This window comes from Alligator sinensis, unplaced genomic scaffold, assembly GCF_000455745.1.
Source record: "Alligator sinensis unplaced genomic scaffold, ASM45574v1 scaffold344_1, whole genome shotgun sequence".
NCBI lineage: Eukaryota > Metazoa > Chordata > Crocodylia > Alligatoridae > Alligator > Alligator sinensis.
In genome coordinates, this window is record NW_005842427.1 from 767,020 (window position 1) to 781,925 (window position 14,906).

Consider the following 14,906-nt stretch of genomic DNA (forward strand, 5'->3'; position numbering starts at 1 on the left):
GCCCCTGGAGAAGAAGTGTCCCTATTAGGGCATGCTGTGGGCACTGCTTCTGGATATGGCTACAAGCCACAAGATGAAGGAAGAAGAAATACTGCAGACAAAATAGGACAGGGTTTAGGAGCAAGGCACAGCCATGCTGGGGTCTATCCTGGTGCAGACACTCTGTGCCCTCCACGCCCTGTCTCTAAACAGGCATGAATGTCATACAATAGTTCTTCACCCACAGAAGTTCAGTCTGCTAACTTCCCGCTATAAATAGCCCCTGCCCAAACCCTGACGGAGGTGAAAATAACAAGAGATTAAGGGAGATAATGAATACTAATAACAGAATTCTCTCACTCTTTCTTTCTCTGGGGGGGATGCAAAGTGGAGACCTCACCAATCACTAGTAGCAGTTCAGTCTATTGCTAACACTTCTGGGGCAAGAAGAGGCAACCTAAGTGGCTGGGCAGAAAATTGCCTGCCTTAGAGCTGTGATATTATTTTTGAAGCCTCTTGATGCCTGAAGTTCCCCCACACAGTGTATATGCTTCCACTCTTGAATGTGTGGTCACGTTTTGAAGTGTAAGCAGCTGTAGATGGGTGTGGGAGATCACAGAGATGCAGTTGTGAATACAAGTGGGTGTGTGTGAACACCTGGGTTCATGTGCCTGAGGTTTTGAGGGGATACAGAACAGGCAGGTGACTGTTTGAGTAGCTACTTAGGAATATATACATGTCCATAGGAAATGTGGGAGACAGGAGAAGAGCTGCATGTGAAACAGTAGGACAATGTGTATGTGTGTTGGGGTGGGGGAGTTGACTGTGTGTGTGTGTGTGTGTGTGTGTGTGCGCGCGCGTGCGTGTGTGTTTGGATATGTAAGGAGAAAATGATACAGTATGGCCAGAGGTGTATATACATGTAAGATTAGATTGGTGTGTGTCTAGAGAGCTGTGTGTCTGGAGGTGGGTTTATCAGTGTGTATGTAAGTGTATACATGTGCATATGTGCTCACATACATTAGCACTGGGTCTATTAGAGTGTACGTGTATGTGCACGTGTGTATGTACATGTGAACTTGGATAGAGGTGTGTTGCTAGTGGATAGGTACGAGTGGAGGTGTTCTGGTGAGGGTGTGCATTGGATGAAGGGGTCTGAGCGTATGTGAGAGTCCTGAGTAGTGAGCTGTGCAGGCAATCAGACATCTTCGCTGGGACACCCTTGCTAATAGGATAATGTTAAGCATGTAGTACAGTGTGTGTCCATACACAACACCCTGGGGCCCAGCATTGGGGAATCTCTCCTAGCATGACTTCCCATTGTGGCAGAAGTGGTTGGGGGCCCATCTGAAGAGAGTGCTGCCTTCCCAGTGACAGCCACTCAGGAGCTAACAAGCATGACTATCTTTGCTCAGCCCCCAGCTGGTCAGGGGAGCTTGATGTGGTACCTAGGTATGACCTTGTTCTTGTCACTGCACTCGAGTTGCCATCAAAATATCAGAGCACAGAGAATGCCAGAAACAGAGTAGCTTGGCTGGCTGCCCCCTACTCAAATACAGTATTTGGCATTTATGTATCCGCTTACAGTATATTCTGATTCTGTAATGCTAGTGGGATTTGAATGCAGATAACGTTTCTAATCTCGACAGTCCTTTTGGCTCAGGACCTCAGGAGGGAAGGAGCTGTAATGCAAGAACACTGCTTCCCTCCCCCCCTCCCTCCCCCCCCATCCCAAGCATATCCCCACTCTTTTAAATGCAGTTCTCTTGAAGCTTGGGTCCATCCGAGCCCTTGTCATTGAGCCTGCATCAACAGCGAGTAATTTAGCGTTAACAGGTGCATGGTGAGAGGGATGGGAGCCAAGCAGAGGGAAGAATTGGGCTTAACTGGGCATCTTGGATGGCCCCTGTGATGAAGTGCAGTTATGGGGTTTAAATGGCAATGAAGCAGGTTTACATTAACTTTTAGAACAAAACTTTCTAACTAGAAGAACAGTAGGACAGTGGGACAAACTGCCCAGGGAGGTTGTGCCATCACCTTCATTTCAAGAAGAGGCTGGATCTGTCTGTCTGGGATGGGTAAGGAACGGTATGTCCTGAGTTTGTGCAGAGGGTAGGACGAGATGTCCTGTGAGGTCCCTGTTAGCTCTGAGATGCTGTGGTTCCAGATGCCAAGTAGTCAGAATAGCCAGGTGTGTCTAGGGGGCCCGTACAACCCCAGCATGCTGTCTGGATCCTAGGGGGAACATGCCCTCTGTGAAGGCTGGAGTCCTAGCTTCTGACACTGCTTCAAAATCATTATCCCTCCCTACTGATGTCACCACAATCTCCCCTGAGGTTTGCTTGAGCCAATTCCTGATTTTCTCAGCACTGGGATAGCTGGGAGACAGCTCTTTTAGCCCTGGAAGCGGGAGAGAGACACAGGCTTTCCTGGCACTCTGAGGGCAGCAGAGCTGATGGTGCCCCCTTGAATTCCTCTAGATGTCATACAGTGATGGTGAATAAAAGGGATGATCAGATGGAGGCCTGTGGAACTGCTGAGAGCTCACAAGTAAGAGAAGCAAAGTTCCTGGAGATCTGTTAGTGAATCAGCCCAAAGCAATTGCTTACATAAGTGTCAAGTCCTGTGGGCTGCTCAGTACTGGACAGTGATACAAATCCCTGTCTCCAGCAGCGGAAAGAAAAATTTCCCTGTCAGATCCTTCCAGCTGTGTCATGCTAAGTCCTCCATGATTACTTAGTCTCAGACTTTGCAGTAGGAAGCTTTTGGGCTGTTTCCAGCCTCACTGGGCAGAGGAGAGGGAGAGAGGTGTTCTGTTAGCAATAGCATGGGGAGGTGGTTCTCAAGGTCTGCATCCCAGACCAGCCTCACCAGACAACAACTCCATTCCTGATATACATGCAAATGCTCACACAAATCCTCATATGGGAAGCCAGTTTTGTTGCCAGTCCCTTTTCAGTGTAGGGTGGCATTTCATTTTGTCACTTGACTTCCCCTCAGCTTCATGGAGTAGCTTTTGCCTCGGATCCCACAAACTCTGAAGCTGGCTTTATTCAGCCCTTGACACTAGCAGGGAGGGTTGGGGCAACATGTTTGGGTGTCTGAGGGAGTTTGGCATTAATAGCTCATTACTTAGCAAGGACAGTTTCCTTTTGGTCTAACTGGAGGCAGTGAAAGAGCTAAAGACTGGAGGGGAAGGAGGGATAGAAAAACATGGAGGGAGACTTCCCAAATGACTGTATTCTTCCTTTAACTTTCCTTGCCCTTCCTAGTGGCTCCTCTAAGCTCAAGCACATGTTAAAGGCCAGGGCCTGGGTTGTTAATTAGCCTAAAAAAACCATCCCCAAATGCTAGAAGCTTTTACTTGCAGAAGCAGACAAAGACCTGGCTGTTTCTCTGAATGCTTTGGGTCACAGTGCAGCTTTGTAGGCTGACAGACTGTTTTGCTACCTGTATTTCTGCCCCACAGTGGGTTTGCTCTGTCTTTGGAACAAGAAAGCAGCCTATTGGAAGCCCTCTTTCTTCTTTTCCATGCCTGTCTGCTGCACCCATCACTATAATTCTCTTAGGGGCACTCTGGTGCTTTTGTAGTATGGGTCAGTAGTGTAACTTGGGCATCACAGCTGGAGCAGCTGCTCTGGGCATTGACTTCAGGGGTTGGGTGCAGAAAAATATCAGCTGCTATCAGCTGCTGCACAGCCATGCACGTGTGCTGGTAGCATGGTGGCAACCACAAGTCGCTGCCTCATGTGTCATGCTGCCTTAGACATCTGGCTGCTTGGTTATGCTTCCGACTGTCACTAGGGCTGAGCAGAGGTGGGGAAGCCCAGATGAGAGGCTCTGGCAAAAGAACACACCCTCTGGCAGCGGGACCAGAGGGAACTTAACCAGTGTCCTTTCCAACCTCAGAGGCCACTCACCCTGGAGTCTCCCCCCTTAGGGTAATGGTACCCTCAAGTCTAATGGCAGGCCTGGAAATATGGAACACACGAAAGTCACTTCAGAAGAGTCTCTTCTCTGGTGGTGGAAGGTGGATTTCTCAGCTCATGAGCCAGGAACACAGCTCATGGGCAGTAATTACATACAATGGAGAAAGCTTGGCCCAATGGAAACTCAGTGTGCTCTTTGGACACCTTGCCAAAGGTTTAACTTAGTCTTGTATTTTTATCTGAGCTGGGCATCCCTAATTTTAGTGAGCCATCAGCCAAGGCATAAGTTTCCAATCCATGAGCTGGCAAGGTGTTGTGGGATGTCTGGCACTTTCTCCTCCTGATGTCTACAGGGGGTGGTGGCTTGATTGCCTGGGATTTCCATTAACCACTGCTAGTCAGCATCACCGGGAAGGCGATCCTGTTGACTCAGCTGGGCAAACCGTGGGCTGAACCTCCAGGAGCAGATGGGCACATTGCTTGTCTATGCTGACCTCATCCCCTGTTAGGTGGCTTGGAACCACACCTGCCTCAGGACCCTCAAGCAACCTGACAGGATGAATCCTGATTCACCAGGATTGATTTCAGAAGGCGCAGAGGGAGGGAAGTCAGTGGTGCTGCTGAGGCCATTGCTGCTTGGCTTTAACCAGAAGGGCAGCGGCTTTTACACTCAGGGCCTGTCTCTATCATTAAGGCATGAGCCCACATGGAGTCAGGCCGGTGGCTCAGGGAGATGCTTGGTTTCAGAAAGCACAGCCCCCGCTCCTGCTCCTCAGCATGAAGTGGGAGATAGAAGTAATGCATGGTCCCCAAGAAGACTGCAACTCACGCTCTTCTCTGCACAGAGCTGGGACTGAGCAGGTGTCAGGGCTGTGGCACCATCTTGTTCCTTTCCCCTCCTGCCCCACCCTCATTCCTAGGTACAAAATTTGGCCTTTTTCATTTGTACTCTGCATAGGCCTGAGGCCCAACCCTGCGTCTCAAACCCCTGGGAATTTGGAGGACTTTAGATCTGGCTCTGAGCTTCCCCATTGAGGCTTGTCTTCTTTTATACTCAAAGCCATCTGTGCCCTGAGTGTAAGAAATAAATTACTGAGACATGCAAGAGAAAAATGAGCCTTTTAATTTAGAGAGAAGCAAAAGAAATGTGCAAGGGGCTGTAGGAAGTGACTTGTAAGGAAAGATGTGGACAAACCTAATTCTGTGTGGGATTAGAGGTGTTGGAAACTTGTTAGCTCCTTGGCTGCATCTTCTTGCCAGGGCAGGATAAAGTTCCCAGAGAGAGAATTTATCATATATTGACAGCTGATCATAGCCAGAGCTCTGCTGTACAACACAGGGGTGAGGGACATGGAAGCTGCCTTCAGGTCTCAGAGGGGGCATGGGTGCCAGAAAGCATGAGGGAGACAGCTATGTAATGAGGAGCATATAGTCAGGAGGAGTGAAATGAAGTAAAGCCAAGACAATTTCAAGAGGGATATGAGGAAATATTGTCTCTAGTCTGATGGGATTATGGAGAAAGCACAGGATGGAGTGCTGGGCGGTTCTGGGCACTGTGTGACCATGGGTAGGTATCTTCCAAGCTGCACCTCAGACTCCTTGGCTGCAATATGAGGATAAGGATACTTTGGGACACTGGATTTTGGCTTGGCCAGGACCTCCTAGCTGACTGAGCCTGGTCCCTTTCCACTACAGACAACTCCAGTGTATAGCCCCTTTCATTGACCAACCATGATCCATGTAAGAACACAAGGCTGGAGAGGATTTCCCTGCTCACTGACTCCAGTTCAACCTGGAAACAGTGGGGCTTACAAAGTAGACTGCCTTAGGAAGCCTTTGCCTGGAAAAGAAGGAGGCCCCCCATGTGCCAAGGGGTTGGTGCTGAAAGCCAGTATGATGGTAGTTTGTGGGGGCTGTGAGAGGGAACACTGTGATATGATGAGTGAAATGGGGGCGATTGCTGCTCGGGCTTCTGATCACAACTGAACCTAGTTATGGCTATATAGGCCAAGCAGCCAGGGAAGGTAACAGGGGAATTTGTAGGGGGAGATAGGCTTTTTTTAATCAAGAAAGAGGACACTGGTCAGGTTTTATGTCCCCTTGGCTCCTCCTAGGAGACTGTATCAGACTCTCGCTGCTCTGACGGTCAGGGACCTTCTTCTCATGTCCAACCTAAATTTATTCAAGGCCAATTGATACCCTCTTGTTCTAATGCCAGCATTGTCCTTTGGCTGAAATAGTTGTCCTCCCTCCAGGTCATTTATGCCTGCCACCCTCTCAAATGTTTCTATAGACAGCAGTCAGCTTAGCCCTTTCAGATGCTATGTTTTCTCACATGTGAAGAGTAACCATACACTTCTGTTAGTGATTATTTTTATTTTATGTGGAGGGAAAGAATGCAGAAGGAAGAGAAATGAAGTCGCCATGGGACAGAGGGCACAGGGGGTGTTTCCTCTGTAACATGGAATGGGTCTACATGAGACATTTACTGAGCAGCAGACTAATTCGCTGCTTAGTAAACATCTCAGTGTTTACTGCACCCTTATTAGGCTGGAGGAAACTAATTTACTTCACAGCAGAATGGTACTTGTACGTACAAGTACCATCGTGCTGTGAAGTAAAAATACTCCACAGCAGTGCATGTGTAGACACTGCCCCAGCTGGCTGGGGCATGCATGAAGGTGCTTGAGTGCGGGGGCTGCCTGCCAGCTAGCCCTGCACTGAAGCACCCTCATGCAGCCAGCCCATCCCAGCATGTTGAGCTGGGGGTAGAAGCCCTGGGCTGGCAGGCTGACCTCTTGGGTTCCCTGCCAGCTGGGGCTGCTCCAACCCGGCTCAATGTGCTGAGCTCCTAGATGCACAGTCAAACGGCGTGCTTGGCAGCATTGCACTCTGGAGTTTATTGCTTCTCATTAATTGCATCTGATGTACCCAGGCAGCATCAGATTGATCGCAAAGTGGCATCAGAACAGTTATTCAGCTGTCTGCACTCATGGCACCCATGGAAGGGCGTGAGGCTTACTTCATTAATATCTGCTGCCACCTTTGTGACCCTTGAGGCACTGGGGAAGGGTGATGTGCTGTTTCCTAAGGATGAGATCACATGGCCTGTGGATTCGTTTGGCTAGGGAAGGAGTGGAAATCCTGGATCTGACTCCAAAGAAACTAGACAAACATTGTGGAAGAGAGCCAGAAAGTAGGGCAGGGCGGCACCTTAGAGACTGACTGGGTCAGAGGCATAAGCTTCCATAGTCACCAATCCTGCACTGGCTAAGGGTGATGGGCTTGGAGCAGTGGCATCCCCTGGATGGTTTCCTGCTGTCCAGGTATCTCATGAAAGGCATGTAATAACACCTAGACCTCAGAGCAGCCCTTGCTTTGCACAGTGTCGGCATACTGGCACAAGCTTTTCTCCCTCAGGGCTCTGTTGTGTCTCTAGGTGATGCCTGCAGAGCAGTTGGTCTTGGGATGAAGCCAGTGACCAGCTGAATGCTTGAAATTCTGTAGAGAGCAGAGTTCTTTAGGCACTGGGGTCACATTTGTTCCCTATTCCCTTGCAGTTGTGGTATCTTAGAGACCCCAGACTATTTGTGGAACTACCAATCTTTCTCAACAGTCTCCCCCCTGCTCATAGGTTATCAGATTTCAGCACCATCTAACCAAAGCACAAACCTTTTCTCACAAATAAGCCGTGAACCTATACCTTGACCCTTTCCCCACTTTAGTCTTAATCTGGGGCTTGGATCTCTTGCCTACCTTCGCCTCTCTAATAATAGTTGTGGTTCTTGGGCACCAGGGAGAGGTTATTTGATCTTATGAGCAGATCTCCTCCAGGTGGTTAGGAGGAATTTCCTTTCATGGAGTGTATTTCAGAACCAGCCAAGTATATTATGGGGTTTCGCCTTGTTCTGAAGCAGCTGAGGCTGACCACTGCCAGAGGCAGAATGCCAAACACCAGACCTGATCTGAAATAGGAAGCATAATGCACCTCTTCTCTTACATTAAATGAGACTGGTTTTAGGTGGGGCAGCAAGCCATGAAATGTCAGCCTGTGACTGCTGCTGCTGCAGAGCTAAAAATGGTCAGGCTAGCTCAGCTTCTTTATTAAGGTACTTGCACATACAGGTGGGACTAAGGGACAATGGAGGGGGAGCACAGCCAAGAGACTTTAATGAAGGGAACAAGAATGAAGGACCTGCTGGGTTGCAGGCTGCCCCACCAGTGTGAGATAACCCAAGCTCTTTGCTAAAGCCTCCCATTTCAGAGGCAAAGCCCCTAATCCCTCTGATCATTACTGGTGTTACATTATTCCTTGAGATGAGTGCCGGCACACTGAAAGGAGAAATAATTTAATTTGCAATGCTTGCTGCCGAGCTTGGAGAGAGGAGGAGGCAGCTGCAATGAAGAAAGGTCTGGGAACTGATGGCGTGAGACAGGAGAAAATGAACAGGGGATAACAAAGAAGCACTGGTCTGTGTGTGTCCATCCATGTGTGTGCATGGTCTTCTCTTTTTGTGCCCAGTCCAGAGAGGTCAGCAGTCTCTTACAGTCTAACTCTTTAGCTTAATCTATGCTGTCTCATGCTTTAAGCTCTGAGGGTCCTTGCTTCATACCCTGGTGTCAGCTAAGGTGGAAGCTGTTATTGTGTCACACTGTGGGCGCTATATAGAGTGGCCATTAAAGAAATCTGGGACAGTAAGGATACTGTCCCCTTACTCCCCACCAAGTCAGAGGCGCTGCTGCAGGCTGTGGAAAAGGCTGGCCGTCAGAAATGCAGGAATAGTCTGTAGGGGAGGTGGAGCTGCCTGGTGCACCATGCCTTTCCACCTCCCTGCTGGATTGTGCCCCACGCCTGGGATTCTCATTTTAATTTTCCCCAGCCGTCTGGGACCAGCCTTTGAAATCTGGGACTGACCTGGCCAAACTGGGTCATATGGTTCCCCCAGTGCTATACAAGTAATAACTATGGCTGATAGCTTACTATAGCAGCAGGCCTTAGGCAGCAAGAGAGGGCAGAAGAAAAGGATCATGTAGCCAAGAACTGGAAACCACCAACAGGCAACCAGAGGCTGCTCAGTGACCACTCTGAGGTGCTGCCATTTTGCAGCACTGTTCCACTCCATATGGGTATCAGTTGCCAAGCATCCTTGACAGCACAAAAGATTGAGAGGGCACCTGCCCAGCAGTAACCTACAAGATGGAGCTAAATGGATGCTCCCTGCAGCTGCCGGCAGAGAGAGCAGTGCCAATCCTGGCTTCTCTGCGATGGGCAGGAGGAGGGTTGAAGGAACTGGAACCAGGGCCCCCTCCTAGCCAGGCAGCAGCTGATGGGCAGATGCCAGGAAATGCTGCAGCTTTATCACCTCTGACAGAGAACCGGCTGCCTGCCTGCACTGAGGAGAAGTTAGCTGCTGCCAAAGAACAAGAGCTTACCCCCTTACGAGCAGTAAGGTCACCCAGAGGCAGGTTTTGCATGACCAAAGCCTGAGTAGGAAACCCCTGACCACAGGGCAGGACTTCAGAGGGGGACTCTGTTGAGGGACTTAGAGGCCTAACAAATCCCAACCTGCCATGGCTGTCGGTTATGGTGGCATCTGTTGGAGTATGTGGGCTGTGGCCATGCCCAGGTCCAGAGTATCTCAGCAGGCTGGCAGTAGGTGCGTGGACCCTCTGAGAGGACTGCCATCTGTTGGGCCCTTGCATATCAACAGCAACACAGAGGGGCCTCGGACAAACTTGTTTGCTTACTCTAGGCTCTGTAACACTCAGGTAGCTACCTGCACTTGTGCAGTGATATGTCTGATGCTCCCTCACTAAGCTGGTTATCTCCTCTGCTTGAGAAGGCCTGCATCAGCATGGACACCCATGGGCAGACTGTGCCCATGACACTGCTGCACAGTGGCTGCTTTGGAAATGCCTTGCTGTGCATTGTGTTCACCCTGCTGACAGCTCAGCAAGACACTTATGCATGTGCTTAAATTTCATTGGGGCCACCAGTGTTTCTCTGGCTCAGCAACTGATGCAGCCTATCCTACTGTATCACCCCCATCCACCTATGGATTCTAGGAGCAAATGCCTCAGCTCCTGGGCAGTGTTATTACGTGCTGTGAACAGGCAGCAAAGAAGTTGCCGGGAAGAGGTGAAATGCCCTCCAGTCCAGACCAGTCACTAACTCCTTTCTCCTCAGTCCCCAACGCCCCTGCCCCGGCACTAGCAACATCCACTGCTTCATCAATATGTTTTGCAGAAATCATCTGCAGGAGTGAACAGATGACTGAGTCTTCCTGTCTCATTCAGCCCTTGGCCTCACACCTTAGATTACCAGAGAGAGGTGTAGGTGTGATGTGCTCTAGACCTGGAATGAACCTCATCAACCTACCTCTCTGCTCCCTCAGCCCCTTTTGGGAGTGTACAGTATTTTAAGCCTGTTGTCCTTTGGTAGTTCTTTGCATAGGAGACCAAGACCTACTAATAGCTCAGGCAGAGGTATGGCCTGTTTGGGAATCCTGACCAGGCTGGGAGCTGAGCTGCTCAGGCCTGTCAAACCTGAAACACTTCTGGGCATGCCCAGCTGCACTTTAAAACTGAAAACTGAGAGGTCTGTGGGCTCTAGGGGCTTTTAGGGATAGTTGGGTGAGGTCTTGAGGCTTGGGGCCAGGGACCCAAGTAATCTTGTTGACCTAGGCCTCATTGAGTTGCCCAGGTGACATGGGAAGTTTGTGGAAGAGCAGCAAGCAGCACCCATAGATCTCCTCAATTCTAAACTAGGGCTACTCCTGCTCTAAGCCCTGGATCTGTCCTGAAAAATGAATATTTCCAAGCACATTTAACAAGATAGCTATTGCATGTTTAATAGGTGACATTGTTATGTGGACACAAACTTCATGAGGAACATTGCCCAGAAAACATAAAAGATACCGTCATCTGTCAAGCTTCCATAAACACATGTTTAGGAATCAATTGCCATTTATGTAGCACCAAATAACCACCTTTTTAAATAGCAGTGTCTTGGTAGTATCAATGACAAACATTTCACCCAGAGATCAGGAGCTCTGTGGCACTGCAACTAACCTAGCTTTGCAAAATTCTATTCCCTTGTTTGCCTGGGCAAACCATCGTCATCATCATCATCATTATTATTATCATTATTATTATTATCATTATCATTATGCAAATAAAATCTCCTTAGCGTTCCAGTCATCTTCAATGTTAAATTGAGTGAGTCAACTTGGAGATTTTTGGACCTGAGTCAGTATGTGCTTGGGATGGGTTAACCTTCAAACTTCCAGTTGCTAGTTTCTTATGATGAAGCATATTTAACCCCACACCTGAAAGATAAAGTGTCACTGTCCCTTTAATCCTTCATTTCTCCAAACAGAGACATTCAGTTATTGGACAGCATTTCTAAGGGCCTTGTTACATGCCACACTGTAAGCCACACAAATGTTGATCAGTTTAGTGCTAACTTGCAGTCACCCTCAATTTGGGAGGCACATTTGCAGCCAGTGGCTGCACCTTAATGGAACAGAAATGGGGCTATGCAGATCAAGAAATAATCCTGCCCTGGAGTGGCATAAATTTTTGCTGCATAACAGGTTTTTTAAGCCCCTTAAAGGTGTTAACATGTGGACAATCCAGGGGTTAAGAGCTCCAGGAGCTGTGCAACATTACCATGTAACAAGGCCCTGAGTCCAAGGAGAAACATAAATACCTAAAGCCTCCTTTCTTCCCAAATCCAAACACCGCAGCATAATCCAGGATATTACAGGTAGCATTTTGTGCTACAAGTTCATCAGGTAATTCTTACCTCATTCCACTTTACTGAGGATCAGTTACTTAGGTCTTTCCTCTCCCTGAATGATTAATTGTATGTTTTCCAGCTCAGAAAGGAACAGTTATATTGAGGTCACTAACGAGCAGCTACAGAGGAACTCCCAGCAGGCAACAGTGTCAGAAATACAGGACAGTTTCTGTGCCAGCATGGACAGGGGGCTTTTAAGAATAAGATGCAAATAATGTTTTTGTGGCACTGTTTACTAAGGGCTCCTCTGCAGATGATTCTTTGTCAGGTAGAGCATTGGGTTCAAATCAGCGTACAAGTGAAACTGCTTATGTAAAATAAGCAATCCAGACATTTGCTCTGAATTCAGCCTGCAACCTCCAGTCTTCCAGAGATTTGGAAGAGAGTGATCTAGTGTGCAGCCCATTATTGGGTTTTGCAGGGTTTCTTGGTTTTGGCTGGGTGCAGAAATCCTGACACACAACCTAGCAGGGATGTTTCCTGAGAGGGTAGTGCTGGAAAGCCTAGTCTCTTAAGCTTTCCAGTCCCAGAGGTTCCACCTATATCCAGACCAGCATCCTAGCCTCTTGGTCCCTGTCCCATCTGACTTTCCCAAGGTCTCTTTCCAAGTATCTGCAAACTGCCCTGCAGTTGTAGACCCCAGCTCAAACAGGGATACAGCCCAACACAGACATATGTGCACTAGCACTTACCTCCAGAACCATCTCTGTCATCTGGAACTGCTTCTGGGAGACTTTATCAGAACCCGTGGGCTCATGGAAGAGCAGGCAGAGCATGTCATACTTCTTCAGTGCCTGCTTATAGTTCTTCTCGTTCAGGTCAATCACCCGATCCTTCCCATCGTAGGTGGGGAAATTCAGTCCTTCTTCTGCCTTGCAGCAGAAAAGCAGGTACAAACCTGCCACAAGCCAGAAAGCCACCTTCATTGGGGCAATGGGTGTCCAACCTTTTCTTGTTTATCTGGGGAGAGAGACAACGAATGGAGCTTATGTTTCCTCTGCCTTCCGAATGACCAGTCCAGCTCTTCAAGGCCAAGTGGGAAGCAGCAAACTTTGCAATCCTGGGCTCAAGACAAAGAGACAGACAGGAGAAGCTGTGAGGCCAAGCCCCTGGATACCTTACATAGCTCTGCCTGGCTTCTGTGTCATTAGGAACTCCATTTTTAGGAAGCAGTTGTTTCAGGCTAAAAATAAACCCTGCAATGAATAAAAAGGACAGATATGACACCATTGAGGGACTTGCTGGCACTCTGCATCCTCTGAGAGAAAGAGAGAGAGGGAGTGAGTGAGCAAGAGAGAGAGAATGGGAGGATGTTGCTATTGAGAACACAAGCAGGCAGATTTTACCAAGGAAAGATGTTCAGTTATATAGGAATCGAAGTACAATGTGTCCTAGTAGGACTTTTTAAAATAGTTACTGGGGCACTAAAGATACTTTTCCTTCTAAATACCATGGATTCATGCCTAGATATTGGAATGTTTGGATTCTGGAAAGAACTGAACAAGCTGATCAATACTGCAGCAGAATTGTGATGAAATGTCTAAGAATGAGTCATAAAATCATAGAATCATATAAAATGAGGATTGGAAGGGGACCTCAGGAGGGTCCAATCCATTTAGTCCAACCCTCTGCTCAAAGCAGGACCATCCCAACTATATCATTCCAGTCAGGGCTTTGTCGAGCTGAACCTCAAAAACCTCCAAGGATGGAGCTTCCACCACCTCTCTAGGTAACCCATTCCAGTGCTTCACCTCCCTCTCCATCAGGTCACTCCATCAGGAAGTATGCCACATCCCTCCACCCTCAGGGAGCAAGAACAGTGAAGACCTTTGGGGTCCTCACCTCCTTCTGGGATGTTAAGCAAGGGTGATCAGTTTGGTTCAGTGGGTCATGCACCCTACCCATTCAGTTTCTTCTCCTCACTGCAAGGAATTGGACTGTCAGTGGAGTTGGGTCCTTCATGCCTCAATATCCCTGTGATCTGGAAGTGTGCAGAAACTTACCTTACAGAGGAGCTAGCATTTATCAACCCCCACACTTCACTGTGAACTGATTGAAGCATTAAAATAGCAAAGGATTCAATGGTGGGTACACATGCCTACGTGTGTGTCGGACGGGAGCTTTGTGCGTAGGGTTAACACTTCCCTCAGGACAATGGACAGAGGCCAGGTGTCTCTCCTGATCCTGTTCCCCCTCAGAGCAACTTCTGCCCTGTTGCTTATGGGGCATTGACTATAGTGTGACCTCCAGAGGTGGGGTGGCTAGTTCATAAAATTTGTCCCCATGAGTTCCTCTTTCTCACCAGAAGGTAGTCCTGGCTGACAGCTCCTCCCTAGGATCTCTCAAGTAAGGGGTCCTAGGTGTACCTCTTTCCTCTTTCATCTACATGAAGCTGCTGAGAGCACAGGAGTAGGTGAGTTGCAGTGTCTCCAACACTGTCAATGTCACCTCCTTTGTGTCTCCCTCTGATCCAGATGTTACTGTTGCCAACCTTACCCCATGTCTGGCAGGAAGTGGGGCCTGGAAGAAAGCCAGCTAGCTGCAGCTCAGCCCTGCCAAGATGGGGGTGAAGCTGATCTTCAGGAGGAAGCATTCTGAGGACCTGGAAAATTCAGTTCAGCTGAGGGCATGTGCCTCATCAACACTGGAGGGACCTGCCACCTGCAGGTCATGGAGCCACAGAATATCCCACCACCCACTTGTTCCCACTACATGTACCAGAGATGCACAGAAAGGCCAAGCTGATGTCTCAGAGAAATCCAGAGCACACTGTCTCAGAAGAGACCAAGAGTGGCTCAGCTCTGCTCTGAGTCACTCAGGGCCTCTCCTGAGGTAGGTGTCTACATGGCAGCAGGCCCAGGGTTGGGAGGGTAGCCATAGAAACATGTCTGCAGTCTGCATCAGCCAGCAGAACAGCGTTCTTTGCCATATGGACAAAGGCACAATGGCCGTATGACACTTCCTGGCAGATGCCAGTCTTGCCTCACCCCTCTTGATTGGGCTATTGCAGCAGTGTGCGCATGAGTCTATGTGGGAAAGTTACCTGCCCGCCTTCTGAATGAGGCAGGGCAGTGACAACACAGCATACCTGGTTTCTGCTCATTGTACTGCCTGGTGACTGAAATTCAAGGTCCAAGTGCAAAAACCTCAAAGACTGAGGCCTGTGTTATTGTAGCGCCTCCTCAGCAGGGGTGGGT

The 14,906-nt window shown here is 48.8% G+C and overlaps 1 protein-coding gene across 1 annotated transcript in view; it reads right to left on the reverse strand.

Annotated features, from left to right (window-relative positions):
* CASQ2 (calsequestrin 2) overlaps window positions 1–12,894 on the reverse strand; it is a 45,119-nt gene extending 32,225 nt beyond the window's left edge. The window contains exon 1 of the mRNA XM_006030168.3: window positions 12,402–12,894. Coding sequence (XP_006030230.1) covers window positions 12,402–12,635 — 234 coding nt within the window. The 5' untranslated portion in view covers window positions 12,636–12,894. The remainder of the gene's footprint in view (window positions 1–12,401) is intronic.
* Window positions 12,895–14,906: the final 2,012 nt, after the last annotated feature.